Source organism: Lepisosteus platostomus, chromosome 6 (genome assembly GCF_059453375.1).
Source record: "Lepisosteus platostomus isolate fLepPlt1 chromosome 6, fLepPlt1.hap1, whole genome shotgun sequence".
Classification (NCBI taxonomy): Eukaryota; Metazoa; Chordata; class Actinopteri; order Semionotiformes; family Lepisosteidae; genus Lepisosteus; species Lepisosteus platostomus.
Window position 1 is genome coordinate 64,218,107 of NC_142616.1, and position 16,278 is coordinate 64,234,384.

The following is a 16,278-nucleotide window of genomic DNA, read 5'->3' on the forward strand; positions in this document are numbered from 1 at the left end:
TAGTGTTTACTGTGAGGACAAAACTTTGGTTCAACACACTGATGTTCACTCCTGGTCCTGGAAGGCCACAGTGTCTTCCTGTTTTCATTCCACACTGAACTCTTAATGGCTGTATTGTAACTGTTGAGTTATTCATCTGTAGTTACACTGCTTTCACATCTTTATTCATTGGAAATTCGAAGTTACCTAAAATACCTGATGGACTGTGCCCAGGACCAGGAGCAACACTGGTTTTGCGGGTTTCAGGTGAAAGTGCCTCAGCACAATCTCCCCTGGGGACTGGTGTGGATTGTATTCGCAAGAGTGAAGTACTGTATAGTGGAAAAGCCCATTTGCACTACTGCTAGAAGAACTTGATTTTTCTTTGAAGAGTTCCATCCATGTTTTTACTGTATACCAGACTTCAAGATGGTATAGCTGCTGCTTATTTCGTGTTTATTATATTTAAAAAATCCAGCAATATGGTAGCTCTGCTCCTTAGTAGGTTTCATATAGTTTAACCAAGTTAATAGCTGAACCAAGGCAACCTGGTCAAATTGCGTAGAAAAGCTGAAGTTAAATTCAACATACAGTAGATGTCAAATTCTTATCACGTTGTTGCTACACTTTCATCACGAACATTTAAAAAAAAGGTGCCAGTACATTATATTGACTTGTCTTTTACAAAACAGTCAGCACTTTTGTGATTTCTACCATTATGTTTTTACCCTCCTGCGATGCAGTTAAACACAATTTTTTAAAAACGGGGACATTTTTAATGAATAATTTCTTCATCGGTTTACAAAAATAATTAGCATGCAATGTGAAGTACGTGAGGTGAATTGAATGTATCTCAGATAATTCAGCTTGCCCTTTCAAATAATTCCCAAAAGGAGCTTTTATCTTTAAGTAATTAAGATGTTTGTTTTCAGTGTCTGGAGCTAAGGAATGTGTTGGATTTTGCACAATCAACATATGATCTCATTTTCAAGGTGTACAGTATCATTAAGTCTAAAGCATTTAATCATTTTTTGACTGATATTACTGGTGTATGTCTGTATTAACCTTTCTATTTCTCCTCTTAAGAGTGAAGTGTCATTTTGCAACAGTTTTTGGAGAATTACAGTGTGTAAGTTGTGAGAGATGTGGAGGTGACTGCAGTACATCAGCTGCTGTTCCTGTGTGTCATTGCACTTTGAAGTTCTGTTGAGTTACCCTTGTATGTGCTCCTTTTGTCCATTTCTGGTATGAGAAATATGTACTTTGCTCCAGATATTCATGTTACTAATACTATGCATATGTTATGTTGTGGACTAAAAAAGAAACACCTGTTTTAGACCGAGAGAGCTTTGGATCCCAGTTTTGTGTGAAGAATGCTGTAAAAAGGAGTTTTTATTTAATCTGATGTAAGCATTTTAATTATTTAGTCATTAGAATTAGTAATTAAAATCTGCGTTTCAGAGATGATTTAATTAAAATATGATGCAGTGGAAGAGGATGCTCACTGTTTTATAAATAATATAATTTAATTCGATTTAGTGATCTCTGTCAGTCAATAAACGTACAGAAATATTCATTTTAAACGCGTTAATCACATTTCTGTTTCCCCGTTGAAATAAGAAAAAAGGTATTTTTTTATTTTGTCAAAGGTTTTTTTTTTATTTCTTTCTTTTGCTACACAATACATGACCAATTATTGAACACAAGTTAAGGTAATGAAGATTAAAATGACGAAACATAAATCAGAAAAAAATAAAGAAAAGAAAAAAGAAAGACAAAAGAAAAGGATAAGGAAGCTAGTCTCTGAAGTGCAGTATATATACAGTAGGCTGTATATTTGCTGCGACCCTCAGAATAAGCGGATTGAAAACGAATGGATGCAGTATATAACCTATACTGTTATTTACCTACTATGTAGTTCAAACTAATATGCATCCGGAGTCTATAATTCGGAAGCGTGTTGTTGAGGAGCTCATTTTCAACCGGATTATAGCCCAAGAAAACGTAATTTCAGGGGAATAGATTTTGATTACAAGGGCAGCAGGTAACTGCCCCGAAAAAAAAAAGATTAATGGGAAGCAGGAGTGTTTTAAGGCGATCGCGTCAGTAAGTGCAATAAGTGCAGTTAGGAGAGAGGTCTAAGAAACTTTTGTCCCTCCCCTCTCTAAAGAGTTTGAGGCATCCCCTCAGCGCTGCAGACCAGGCGCAGCGGAATGACAAAGTCAGACTACCAGCCTCTGTTTTTTGGGGGACTTTCTCCACTCCATTGAAGAAACTGTTGACTATTACCTGTAGGTAAGGACCAAGCGAATTCTTGAAGTTTGTTTTAGAACACGTTGATGCAAAACATTATGAAAGATAGTGACGCATCTTTTATAAATAATCAGTGATAGTTAAGGATAGGATTCTACAGTACATGCATTGTCTAATCATTTTATATCCTGTGCATATTATATATTCTCTATCTAACACAGAAAGTATTAAAACAAAATCACAAGTATTGGGCGTAATCACAAGTCACACTATGCTGGGCGGTCGGATTTAAACTTGTAGCAAACTTCATCTAATTAAATGCAAATGCGTTTTGACGCTTCAAGCTGCTGCACAGTCGATATTGAAGGATTCCCCCAGAACGTCTTTGAATAACAGTTTTTAAACCTAGCATTGTGTCTTTGCCGTGTGATCATTTTAATACACAGTTAATAACATAAACGCTGAAAGAGAAACGTTCCTATGGTTTCCGTGTCATAGAAAGCCAGCGTTATAAAATAGAAGAAACCACGAATTGGGTGAAAATCCCAAGTGATGGTTATGTCTTATGGTGTGCACAGGGCAATTATGTAGGCGGGTTTTATGGCGAAATAAAGGTTCAGTGGTAAAGTGGGTACTTGCAAATTAGTTTCAAAGATTTCCCCGCTTGTTCAGGGGGTCTAGTTAAAAAAGTGTTATATTATTCAAGAATGAACAGATGGAGACCAGAGCGAGCTGCAAGCCAGAAAGTCACGACCGAGTCTGTTTTCAATATTGATGTTAAAGATCTCCTAATTTACTGTACAGTACTAACTTGTTGGAACCCTTGGAGAACGAGACCTAGAATCATGTGGCCCCTGTGTCTTTATTAAAGCAGTTTTCACGTTTTTTAACGTCAAGGTCTGAGCTAACTTTTTGTCTGGCGCGATTAAAAAGTGAACGTTCTTGACGCCTTAAAACGGATTGCGACCAAGAACTCAGGGTTTTGACAGATGTTGACCTTTTATTGCGGTATTACTCTTAAAGAGAAATAAGTGCAATGTAAACGAAATATTGAGAAATGTTATATGTTATTGGAATCATTTTCTCTCTTCATTTGTTTTCCAGTGATGGAAACTCATGATTTATAAGGGCATATGAAGCGCATATAACCACGTCATTAATTATCATTAATAGGCGTGTTTTTTCCATGAGTCTCGGGGGTTCCTATTATCTGTATTAGATACCGGGGTTTATCGAACACTTAAAACAACCGTTCACTTATTACAAAAAGCACAAATGTTACACTTCATTGTCTCAGTAGATACCCAACAGTGCTTGCAACTTGGAAGTGCATTTTCACTAACTTTCTCAGCGATGTAAGAGAAGAAACTCCAAGACATTTAGAACAGTTTTAGATGTTCCTTGCACAATCCTAACACGATTCCTATATTTTTTTTAATCTGATTTTGAACAGTTATTTTCTTTAAAAAAATAAACTGGTTTTGAGCACAGTTTTTTCTTAACTGTATTTTTAAAAACTTGAAGGTGAGGTATTTTAGGGAGCATATTTTTATTTCTGAATCACTAAGAATTACATCACAGAAAAAGTAGTCTGCTTTGGAAAATGATGGAGAAAATAAGACCCTCAGGGGCAATTGCAGACAGATTTGTATCTTGATCTTTTAAATCACAGAGGATTATATGACGTTTCTTCTGAAATCACACTTCTGAACTTTGATCATATAGCTTAAATATGTTTTGCTGGATTTAAAATTTAAACTGTGACTTGAGGGAGGAAGTTCAGTGGATTAAGGTATGGCAGATTTAGTGTGTCACAGATTCCAGTGTTTGGCATGGTGTGATCAGATTCCTTAAGCAGCAATGCATGAAGGTTAATGAAGACTCAGTAGTTAGTTCTGAATTGCTGTCCTTTTGATTGGTTTATTTCAAGTGTCCAATGCAGATTTTATATGTATTCTTCCAATGTAATTGTGCCCTTGTAGTTATTGTGCTAGCAAAACCCAGAGCTGTACAATTTTGTAGGAAAGAAAGTACAACATACTTACAGTTAGTATCTGGGAGCGTTCTGAATGTTGTAAAAAGAAAAAAATACAAAAGAAGATATAATGTATATATAGGAAATATGGTATAACATCCTGAGAGTAAATCAGGCTAAGGGCTGTTCTCAATTCAGCTAGGCTCCCACTGGACAGATAACCAACTAACCTTTGTAACACTAAACCATTTCTGTAAGAAATAAAAGGGGCAAACAGTATATCCACAATACTGCACGTATGGCACTATCCTGCTCAGATTACACTTTGAGGCCTGGCCTTTTTTATGGACAGATTTAACTTGAATAGGCAATAGGCCCCTAGAAAAGACATCTACTGGACCACAACTGTTTTCATTTGTATGTGTTAAGCTGGCATTTCCATGCTGGAAGACGACCTGATTTTCATCTTCTTATCTACACTGCCATCTGATTTACTTACATAAGCAGAAGGGATTTCTACCAGTTCACAGACCTCAGGGCATCAGGATGTGAGTTTTAACATTTGCAGTTGCACTGGATGGATGTTTTACTCTATGTGTAGCTGATGCATTGTCTCATGAACTGCATGTGACACATTTTTAGTTAAAACTCTATAAAGTGTATAAACGTATACACATACTGTTTACAGACATCAGTATGTGTGATGTTGGGTCCTTCAAAGAGTCAGTTTGATCAGACACAACAACAAATACATTTAAAGAAGCTTATTTATTGTGTCGGGCAAACTTTTATTTAGATTTTCTGCTCTACAAACTTCTGATGAGATATCAAGACAAACTATCTTTGCTTTTCAAGGTTATTAACTTTTTGGAGTTTACATTGAACAGCTGAGAGAAGAAATGAGATGATGTTGCTACTTTTTTCAGAGTGTTTTTTTGGGTTAAAGGTTTGTGAAAAATATTAGTGTGCAAATTGCTAAATTGATCAAAACACTGTTACTTATTTTCTTGAAATTGGAAGTTACAGGTTGTTATACTTAGTTTTCATCTCTATACAAATTAGTTCTTGAAAGTACTCCATCAGAAAAATAACACATATCCCATCGAGACCTAAATGAAGCTTTACATTTTTAGATCAGCGACATGTGTGAGTACTGTAGGTTGTTCTTTCTGCAGTGGAGTCACAATAACGTGACAGGTATTCATTGAGGGAAATATTGCATGTCAAAATGAAAGTATAGTCTTTTCTCCATCAGTTGCTTTTCCAGATGTTTAAGTCTCTCTGTGACATCATTAGTTCTGTTCTGTATGTCCCTTTTGTTCCAAAAACTTGGAACATATACAGTAGTCACCACATGAAAAGGCACTGAATATTATGCCATTTTTCTCAATTCTTGTTCTCAGAAGCCTTCATTATTTCAAGGTATCCTATATAGGGGGCACACGGATGTTTAATGTGGTATTCATGGAGCCAAAATCCAGATGGTGATAGTAGACTTCCAATAGAGAAACGTTTCACTGTTTAAATAGTGACTCACAGTGAAAGTATGGGCTATAAATTTAATATTATTCATAGGTGAACCCTAACTGGTCCTATAACAGTCTGGACTTAAGGTCTGCTCTTTCAATTAGAATATTAAATGTAACTAGTGTCCATCCTTGCTCATTTTCTGTTTTGTTTTTCCTTGTCTTTCATATACTGTATATTTGTATATTATGAGTAAATGTAATGTTTAGTATGTACGTTTGGGGATATAAGTAAAATTAAAAGCTGTTAAAGTAGAGGGTGCAAATACAAAGTGACTTGATTGTCAGGGTATATTTCTGGTCATTTAAAACTTAACTTTTTCAGTGGCTGTTTTCTTTTGATTCTGTGTAAGTTATTCATTTGTTCATGTGAAACTCTTCATTGAGATGTCTTTTTTTTAGGAAAAACTGTCAGAATGCTTGTGCTAATTTATGGAAATAAAAGTAGTTGCAGGCTCTTCTGTGGCATTCCCTGGTTAACAGATGGTATTTTGACAGAAATTGCTTTTGGGATAAAATGTTTGCTCCTGTCTGGCAGATCAGATGCAGCTGCAGAGAAAAAGGTTAACCTTTGCATATGAAATTGTGGCAATTCATTAGTATAAAATATTTTAAATGAAAAAACCCTAATTAGTTTTAATATGTTAAATTAATGCACAGTGCTGGCTATAATTATCGTAAGATGAAGAAAAAAGATTAATGGATGCTACTAGGTAAAGACGCTAGATTCTGAGGAGAAATCGGTACTGTAATATTCTGAGAAATAGTCTGTTTAAATGAGATTTTAACCTCATATGCAAAAATGGAGGAGCAATACATAAAACATGTTTATTTTGTTTTAAATTACTTCCAGTGCAAACAGAGCCACATAGCAAGAATAAAGTGCAGTGATTATAATTCTTACCCTCCTTTTCTGCATTTGTGACACCCCTCCAAAGGATTTCTCAGTGCTCTTTCATCCTAGTGAGTGGTGGCTAAGATTCGTGGTGAATTAATGTTTTGCAGACACTGGCAGTAAATGCTTATTTTACAGGGAATGGTTCACATCAGGTTAGGAGTATGAAAACATAATGAACGAGCTTTGATTTCAAATTTATTTGAGCTTTTTGAGCTGATGGTAAGTCTGATTATCGACATAAACAATTATCATTTTCACAATCTAAAGAATTTAAGGTTTACTGTAAATACTCCAGATTTACTTGAGAAGCAAGTCTTGATACAGTGTGATACAATAACACTTGTATGAACCAGCTGGCACTGTCTGAGTGGTACTCATTATTTCAATCAAAGCAGGCTGATATGATCAAATACCTCAGTCTAGTGTCATTCATTGGTATTGTTTTTGGCACATTGAGCAAGTTCTGTGTGTTGGAATCAGAAACCACATTTCATTAATCTCTACTTTTCACAGGATCATGATGGTGAAAAGGAGGAAAAATCTTAAGCAGTCCAAACAAAAGAAAAAATGCCAGCTCAGAAAAAAAAGAATGCTGTAATTCAACCTTCCATGTGTGCTTTTCAAGGAACATGTTCGCACTTACAAAGTTCAACAGGTCAAAGTCTGTTACCATATGTCACACATTATTGCTTCTCTGAGGGGGAAGTGTCACAGTATCCTTTTAGACATGATTTTTAAAGAATATGGGATAACTAATATTTGACTGATATATGCCCTGTCTTTACCAATCTGTCCTGTCATTCTAATGGTACTTGGAATGAGAGGACAGATTCATTTTTCTGAATAGATTGCCGTAAAGAAAATCAATTAGCCGCTAGTGAAATATATTCCTCATAATCTGAAATTATATTTGGGATGTGCAGCTGAGGAGATAGATCATTCAGAGTTTGTCAATTCCTAATTAGATGCTAGCAGCCAAACATGCTAGATGGACAGACTAGCTTCCTGTGGTTGGTAACCTTTCTTATGCTTTTAAGGTAGTTCTTCTTAAGACTACATCATCTATGGTGGATGAATGGATTGGAACAATCCAGGAACTAGGGAGGGTACCTTGCTCATAGGTACAACAGCATATACACCTGATCTTGCAGAGCTGGGAGATATCCATTGCTTGGCCTATGGCAGGGAGTTACAATTACAATCTTGTAATGCAGCTTGATCTCACATACTGTAAAATCTCTTCTTAAGAACATAGAAAAGGTTACAAATAAGAGGAGGCTGCTTCTCCTATCTAGCCAGTTTATTAGTTATTAGTTAATTGATCCAAGGATCTCATCCAATCTTTCATTGAAGGAAACCAGGGTATCTGCGTCAACACCATGGCTGGGTAGTTTGTTCCAGACTTACACATCCCTCATATTCATACGTTTGCATGAATGTTGACGAATCATTAGACTCTTGGATCTCATGAGGTCCAAAAATAAAACAGTGCGGCGACAGTTTAATGTGTAAATAGGTATTGTTTTAATAACTATACTCTTGTTAAAAAATATTGGAGTTCTGTGAGGATTTCTAAAATAAAGACCTTCAAATTTGTTATGGCCTTTTGCTATGGGGGCTTCACCATTCATCATTTTGGCAGATCATTTAGTCCCTTTTGAGCATGACAGAGCTCATGGATTATTAGCAGACTGTGTATTTTTCTAAGCAATTGTAAAATAAATAGGCGGATGTGTTTTGGGTTAGTTTCCCAGTGAGAATATAGAGATTAGCAGATTCAGTAACAAGTAGGCAGCATTTACAGCATATTTGGAATTGATTTTGGAGATAAGGCAGATATTTGTTTATAAATAATGTAATACAGTAGATGTGTTTCCAAGAACCACAACTGTAATAGAATTGTCCAGACTCTGCATGAACCTGCGCCTTTATCTTTTCCCCCCTTTCTATGATAAAATTTAGTACAAGGCTGCTTCTGTGAAATGCCCAGGACTTCTTTTTCCCATGGGAACTGTGTGATGTTTATTGTTCTTTACACTGAAACAACACACGTACTGTATAATGCATGCTTCCATTGTAGCTCAAACAAGCCTTACATTTACTTCCCAATGAGGAAGAGTTGATTTCTTTTGCAAAGCAACATTTAGAGATTCCAAGCAGAGTCTAAGATAACCGTAAGCCAAGAAAGCTAGGAGGTGATTGAACGTGCATATTATAAGCACACATGAATGGGGGGCATGTGATTTTGCCCATGTAGTTTGTTTGCTCGCTGGTAGGAAACTGATCAGAGGATCTCATCCTGTCTTGCAACTTCTTGAAAGACGTTGTGATATCAGCTTTGACAACAGCGCTCGGCAATGTTTGCCAGACTCCCAGAACCTTTTGTTTTGAAAAAGAAAGAAGTTCCTCCTGTTCTCATTTTTAAATGCACTTCCCTTCAGTTTCCTTTTAATTCGGTTCGTGCTTCACAACTGATTCAGATGAGGTACTGTATCAGTAGTTCATTATTTCAACCTTGCCTCATTTTGCAGATTATTATTGTTGATGAAGCGTGTACTTAATGTTCTTTCCTACAGTCAGATCTACATGATATTATGAGCCTAGGAGGCTCTTTGAAAGCAAATTGGAAGTATGATCAAATTTAAACGTAAATACTAAACTGTTCCTTTGACTAATTTAGTGTTGTTTGAAGACAATACAATACAGAAGGTAATACGAAATTATTTTTAAAGAGTTCTAATTCTCCCCAGCAGCAGGCAAATACAGTATACAGTATATAGTTAAATGCATGTTGTGCAAAGTAAAATTTGAATTGTTTAAAGTCACTGGGTTTTGTCTATTTCACACAGCTGGCAGCAGTTGTGAAGTATTTATAATCTGTGAAATGTAGACACATTAGCTCATGCAGAGTATGAACACAGAGTAAACAGAGCAATCTCAGAACAGGAGGAGTAACTGCAGTCCACCTACAGGGAGATTGGATGTTTTTTTCCCCTTTCCTTTGATCAACAGTTTCCTTACCATGTCTTTGTGAAAACTGAATCTTAAGAATGCCTTGGAAGTGGAGAGAATCATTTCAAGCATGTACCATGAATTTTTGGTTTTGGGCTTTCAGAATCACAGTCCTTCCAAAACAAATGTTGCCTTTCCCATTGGGATGTGCCAAAGAATTCAGTATCTTCAGCTTTTGTACATTCTGTATAAAAAAGGAATCTATACAGTACATTGATGGAAACAGTCGTACAGCAGTGAAATACCTGACCATCTAGTTTCAAGTTAATTTTCTGCTTAAACATGTTGTAGTTTTATGTATCTCAGATTTCTTTATTTGGAGTAGTGTAGTAAATTATTTACCTTCTTTTGTACATTTTAAAGTACTGTTATACTTTTGCATTAGATTATAATGGTCTCTGTAACCCTGTGCTTGAGCTGTTATATTACTGTTTATAATATATCAATGAAATATTTATTTTCTTTTTCTACTCATTGTAATAATTATTAACTTATTGACTTGTTTTTTCTTTGTGTTTATATCCCCTTCTGTCTCTTGTGAAAGTTTTTAAAAGATTATCAAGTGGATATCTTTTATAAATCTATCATTTGCAGTCATACAAAAATACCAGAATAGAATTTTTGCTCTAAGACATTTCTCAGCTATCACCTGGAAATATGTCTTATTCATGAAACTGCTGCTGTAGATGAAAATAATTCAAAATTCCACCAGCCTAAAATATAACAGAAACTACATGCAATATTTATTACATTAATATTGTCCCATATTAATTCTGGTTCCTAGCTATCTATGTCATAAAATACGTTCATACACATGAGAATAAAACTGATAAAAGTGAGTTTGAATAAAAAGCCACATGCCATGTTCTTCTTCCAAACCTTTTTTGAAAAATGAATGTTCCTTTAATTTCTTCTCCTGGATTTATTCAGGAGAAGATTTATTTATGGATTTATTTATGTCTAATTTTCTGCTTTAATAGGATCAAGTCACAGATCATGGAAGTGAAAATGTCTCTTCACTGGTCCTTTAGCTTTCCAGTCTACAAATCAGTGTAATCCAGAAGCCACTGATCTTTAGTTTTTCTTGGTGACAGTTCTGCTTATGGGATAAGAATCTTAAGGGTATTAGCAGATGCCAACAAATCCGAAGAGGGTATTAAGTTGAAAGAAGTAACTATTACACTCACTGTTCATTTTAAGAACTTCAGAGTGAAATCTCCACTGAAAGCAATGCAAATCTATTTTTTCCTTCATAAAAAGTTAAACTGGATTTTACATGGCATTTATTAAATTTATCACACTGCGTTTCATGGTTGTTGGGAAAATGTGTTCATAACTCTGAGTAACCTTGTGGTTATGAAACTGGGATGGCCTTAAGATGAAAAACTCAACTATGTATCCAGATGTTGGCTTGAACTCTGAAAGCTGGGCTTGCTGAATGTGCATGACAGGAAATCTGTTGTGTATGGTCTTTAACAGACTGTTCTTTCACTATTGTAGGTTCTGCAAAGTGGAGGCAATTAATGCAAGAAAACTAAACACTGATGCTACAGTCCCTTGAAAGACAAAAACAGATTGTGGAAATCTTTACTGATTTTTTTATCAATAAGGTTTACCTCACTTTTGGAGCTGAAAGCAAAATGGCTAAATACAAACTGAGGAAATCAATCCTTTTTATGACTGTACTTGTGCTATGTATCAGTGGTGCCCTGTGCCAGAAGGACTGTACTGGTGTGGATTGCCCATTACTGGAACATTGCATTGAAGAAGTTTTGGAAAGAGGTGCTTGCTGTGCGTCCTGTTTGCAGAAAGGCTGCACGTGTGAGGGTTATCAGTATTATGATTGCATAAATGCCGGCTTCAGGAATGGTAAAGTTCCCGAAGGAGAATCCTACTTTGTTGATTTTGGAAGCACCGAATGCTCTTGTCCAAAAGGAGGTGGAAAAATAAGTTGTCACTTTATTCCTTGTCCTGAGGTTCCTCCACATTGTATTGAGTTTTCTGAACCATCAGATGGATGCTTGCAGTGTGAGAGATTTGGCTGTGTACATGATGGCCATAAGTATGATGCTGGTCACACTTTCCAAATGGACCCATGTAAAGTCTGCCACTGTCCACATGCTGGAGGAGAGCTCATGTGTTATCCTGTCCCAGACTGTGATTTAGGAACCTTTCAGACACCTCCTCTGTTTCCCACAGCCCATGAAGAAAACACGTCAGAAAAAAATAACGATGAACTTTCAAACTACGAACGGGCAGGGTCTGAAGATCGGTTGTCCCAAATATCTCACCTGCCCCAAAGTGAAAAACTTCCGCTTTTCAAGACAGACATCAAAGATGAAGACGAGGATTATGACTATACACCTACCGATTCTGCAAAATCAAGCCTATTTGATCTGGCTGTACCCACAAAGCCTGCAGTTACTTTGGTGTCCTACTCTGATAAACCTACTGCTCATGAAATGTTTAACGAGGATTTGAAACAAGAACTAAGGCAAAAAATCAGAACTCAGGAAGAAGAAACTAAAAATGAAGAGATTACAGAAGATCCTCTTGTAGGTCCTACATCTCAGGTCTTCCAGGATGTGAGAAAGAGCATGGAAGGAATTTCTGGGAAAGGAGCTGAAGACTATGTTACACCTCACATGGCTGAAGAAGAACATGAAGAAGATGAACAGGTTGTGACGTTAAAAGACGTTACGGAAGGCGGGACTGACAGAAAGGAGGTGACGTATGTTATTGATCATGAACTGCAGACTACAGAAACTGTTCCTGCAGTAGAAAGCAACAGCCACTCCAGCACAACTGAAGAGAACTTTCTGGTGCAGGAAGACCCTCTTGGGAAACATGGGCAGGCTGTGTTACCTACCATTAAATTTAGTCCAACAACCCAGCCTCCTCAAATTATGAAAGCGGTTGAAGCCCTGATTTCTAAAAAGCAATCTCAAACACTTTACAACTACCAACCTGAGCGAGAGAGGAGAAACAATTCTGTTGATTCACATCCAGCATCGCAGGGAGGTGAGTTCACTGAATCATCATATTATTCTCTCGGCTTGTCTGATTGCTTTTCTCTTTTCTTATTGTCTGCTATTATTTCTTGCCGGCTCTCCTAAAATGATGTTTTTTTTCTTTTGAAAATGTCTTTTTCCAAGGACTTTAATGTAATTGGTTGTTGTGAATGCCAATTCCAACAAACGCTACTTCCCTGAAAACAGTGTGCAATTGCACCATGCAGTCTGTTCAGAATGAAAGACTTGAGTTTAATGCTACTTCTTGTACAAATCTGTCGTTCATCAGAAGCTAATTTCTGGTATAGCATGGACTGCATACAGTATGTGATCCATAACAAAAATTTAGTAAATGATTCCCCAGTTGCAAAAACATTTTCCATTTAACGACCCCTAGAGGTGAGAGGATTAGCTCATATTAAACACAGAATATATCCATTGCACTGTATTTAAAGCAGAGAAAGATATGTTAGTTTTAGAGTAGGAATTCAAGGTCAGAAAAGTAAATGGTTTTGTCATTGAGGTTGTGAACAGTTCCTGTTAATGGGAAATAAGATATGTTTGTAAAATTAAACTGGTAGTAATTTGTGACATGAAAACAAATGGAATATGGTGCTCCTCTCTGCTCCTGCTGTTCACATCTGCTTTGTGACTGTGAGTTTTCAGGTTTGTAAAAGTCATTTCTGCAAGAGGAAAAGCCATGTATCCTTCACAATACTTCCATTCTTAATTAGTAAAATATGTTAGCAGAGATAAATCAGAAAGGTGACAGAAATCACAAAAGATGACAGTTCACACAGCATATTGTTTATTCCCACTACTGAATCTTTGAATAGTACAGCTGTTTAGATTTGTTAAAGTTATGTTTGTAAGAAATACATCACACAAACAGAACTGACAACCATTAGTGCCTTAACATACTGTAAAATTGCTTCAAAACTACTATAAAGTAACCTGTTGAGAGTACAGATTTAATTACTTACAGAACTATATACTAATTATATCTGGAGGGCACATCAGAATAAGTTTGAAGGAAGTGACTCCCCCGTGTATTCATACAGTACCTTCATTTCTCTATCTCAGTTGTGATAATTCTCTTCCAAGACCACTGTTGGCGATATATATAAAATGTGATGCTTTTCAAATTTGTTTAACATGCAAAAGATCACTGTTCATCAAGTACATTGAACCACATTTTTTCAAGCGATCCACTTGTGGATTAAAAATTAAACCTTACTTATTTAGGCCTCTGGGTTAACCGATATATTTAATTTCCTATAAATGCAACTTTTTTCTATCTTAAAAATAAGAACATAAGAACGCTTACAAACTAAAGGAGGTCATCTGGACCATCCAGCCAATTTTGTGGTTCAAGGATCTCATTCAGCCTTTTTTGAAAGATAATTTCAATTACTTAAAAGCGTTTGGTTTCAACAACATGGATGGGTTGCTAATTTCATATTCCCATAACCCTTTGGAAAAAGAAGTGCCTCCTGTTCTTAGATATAAAGCACTACCACGCTCTGGTTCATGCTTTGCTGATCATTCGGAAGAAAAGCACTAGGTTTACTTGGTCAATTTGTTTGAGGATTTTGAATTCCTCTTATGTCCCCTTGTAATCTTCATAAAAGCTGTATGACACCATAATAATAATTTAAAAATGTTTCCCTAACATTTTTATTAAAGGCTTGATTTATTTTAGCAGAATGAAGGTATTCATAGGTTCAATTACATACTGCATTCCTTCTTGTTTGCGATCCTGTTAACAACAAGATAAGTAGAGGAATTCCGTGTCTTTCTGTATGCATTCTGGCCCTGATCCAGAATAAACTCCTATGCATCAGCTTTGCAAATTGAGTTCCCTTGACAGGTAGACCCACCTTTTCCTTTTCATCTGAGTGACCACGCAATTGCATTTCTTGTTTTTGTTTTGACTAAAAACAGGCACTCTGTTGGTCAAATAGAGGATCAGAGGTGGTGACATTCAGTACAGTACATTGCATAAACACTGCAAGAGTTCAGGTTGGGGCTTGCAGCTCTAAATAACTGATAGGTTAGATTCTGGAAGCAGGCATTGACATGACAAGGGCCTTGTAAATAATTAAAAGCCGATTGTGCTACAGTAATGGTTTCTTTATTGAAATAAACATTTAATGAAGAATACTTACCCTGAATGAGTCCACTAAATGGCTAAAGCATAAATATTTTTGGGGGTTTAATTATTGGGCATGGAATTAGTCTGCTCCTTAGAAGAATACTGCAAAAGCAGAAGGTTTTATCTGGAGCACTGAAGGTAGAAAATTATTTGTAACAGTTGAAGCTGGGATTTTAGAGTCTTTCGGCCATTGAAGGCATTCACTCAGTGTATAGTTGGAGCTCTGTAGGCCAGATGTTGACAGTTTGACTCAGTGTCACATCACTGGCAGGCTTTGATCCGGTTTCTCCCAAACATTGGAGTAGGATAAGCTGGAACTGGTCATGGCCCTCCAGGCTTCTAAAAGTAAAACAACTCCAGTGACTAGCCGGCTTCCAGCAGTTACATCAGGAAAAGATACTCTGCTCTCCCAGTTAATATTACCTCCCTGGCCCTGCAGAACGTGGTTTTACCTCCGGAACAGGTAAAGGTTTATCCCATGCTGAAAAGGGACAGAACATCTTGGCTGTGGAGCCTTCTTCAGGTGTCCTTCTTCTTCACAATGTTCATTTGCAGCCTACACATGCTGATGCTGCTGTCTACGTGACTTTACATCAGATATCTTAAAAGTTATAAAGAGTTGCGCACTTGTGGGACTACAAATTAAACCTTACATATTTACAGTAGGTCTCTGGTTGCACTTTTTAACATCCTGGTGCAGAGCACTTCTTAGTTAGCTGATGTCCAAAGATGTGTTGACAAGAGGTCAGTACTGGGTTTCACTTATGCTAGCGTCCCTATGTGTGAAACTCTTAGGTTATAGTGCTTTTCTGAGTATTAATGCCTCCTGGTATGTTTCCTATGAATGAATAACATATGATGAAGGAACTGAATGAATGTCTGGAGAATACATTTGCCTTGAGCATGTGAATATCTCATTTTTGCATTTGCCTCTTTGATGTTGCCGAATCCACAGCATCTGATGTTAACTTCTGATTTTGAGGACTGTTATATTGTGCTACATGTTGCTTAAGTCTGGTTTTCCTTCAGTTCTTAACCCATTATTCCAAAGTTTCCTGTACCCTCTAGTAAACTTTTTTTAATGATTAAAAGTTTGTATTTTACCTACATAACAAACTCTGGGATTTAAAAAAACTAGATTTCCCTGTCATTGTACAATCTGTATTTTGTGTTTTTAATGCTTTTATCAGCCATACATCTGTGTACACTTCAGAGATTAGTGAGTAGAGAGAATAGTTTTGTTAAAATTCAGTGGTTGTGTTTTAAAAAGCAGAGAAACAACTCTAGTGTGGAGTATAAAGAGACGTTTAGTCATGGAAATGCTCTATCATTGGCATGCTTGTCCACTTCAAACAAAAATATTTTGAAAAATTTGGAAATATTAAGTTGTGCACTTACTGTAAGTAGTTCATGTTTTGGGAACAATAGGTACCAGAGTTATCTACCCAAGAAAGTAATCCAGCTGGTGC

At 36.4% G+C, this 16,278-nt stretch overlaps 1 protein-coding gene across 6 annotated transcripts in view; it reads left to right on the top strand.

Annotated features, from left to right (window-relative positions):
- The first annotated feature begins 2,091 nt into the window (after positions 1-2,091).
- Positions 2,092-16,278, top strand: part of fbln2 (fibulin 2) — a 59,520-nt gene continuing 45,333 nt past the window's right edge. For 2 of the 6 annotated variants that reach the window (XM_088636896.1, XM_088636895.1), the window contains exons 1-2: positions 2,092-2,274; positions 11,144-12,664. In XM_088636896.1, coding sequence (XP_088493022.1) covers positions 11,188-12,664 — 1,477 coding nt within the window. In that variant the 5' untranslated portion in view covers positions 2,092-2,274; positions 11,144-11,187. The remainder of the gene's footprint in view (positions 2,275-11,143; positions 12,665-16,278) is intronic. The other 4 variants (XM_088636893.1, XM_088636898.1, XM_088636894.1 and 1 more) reach the window with 3 other exon arrangements.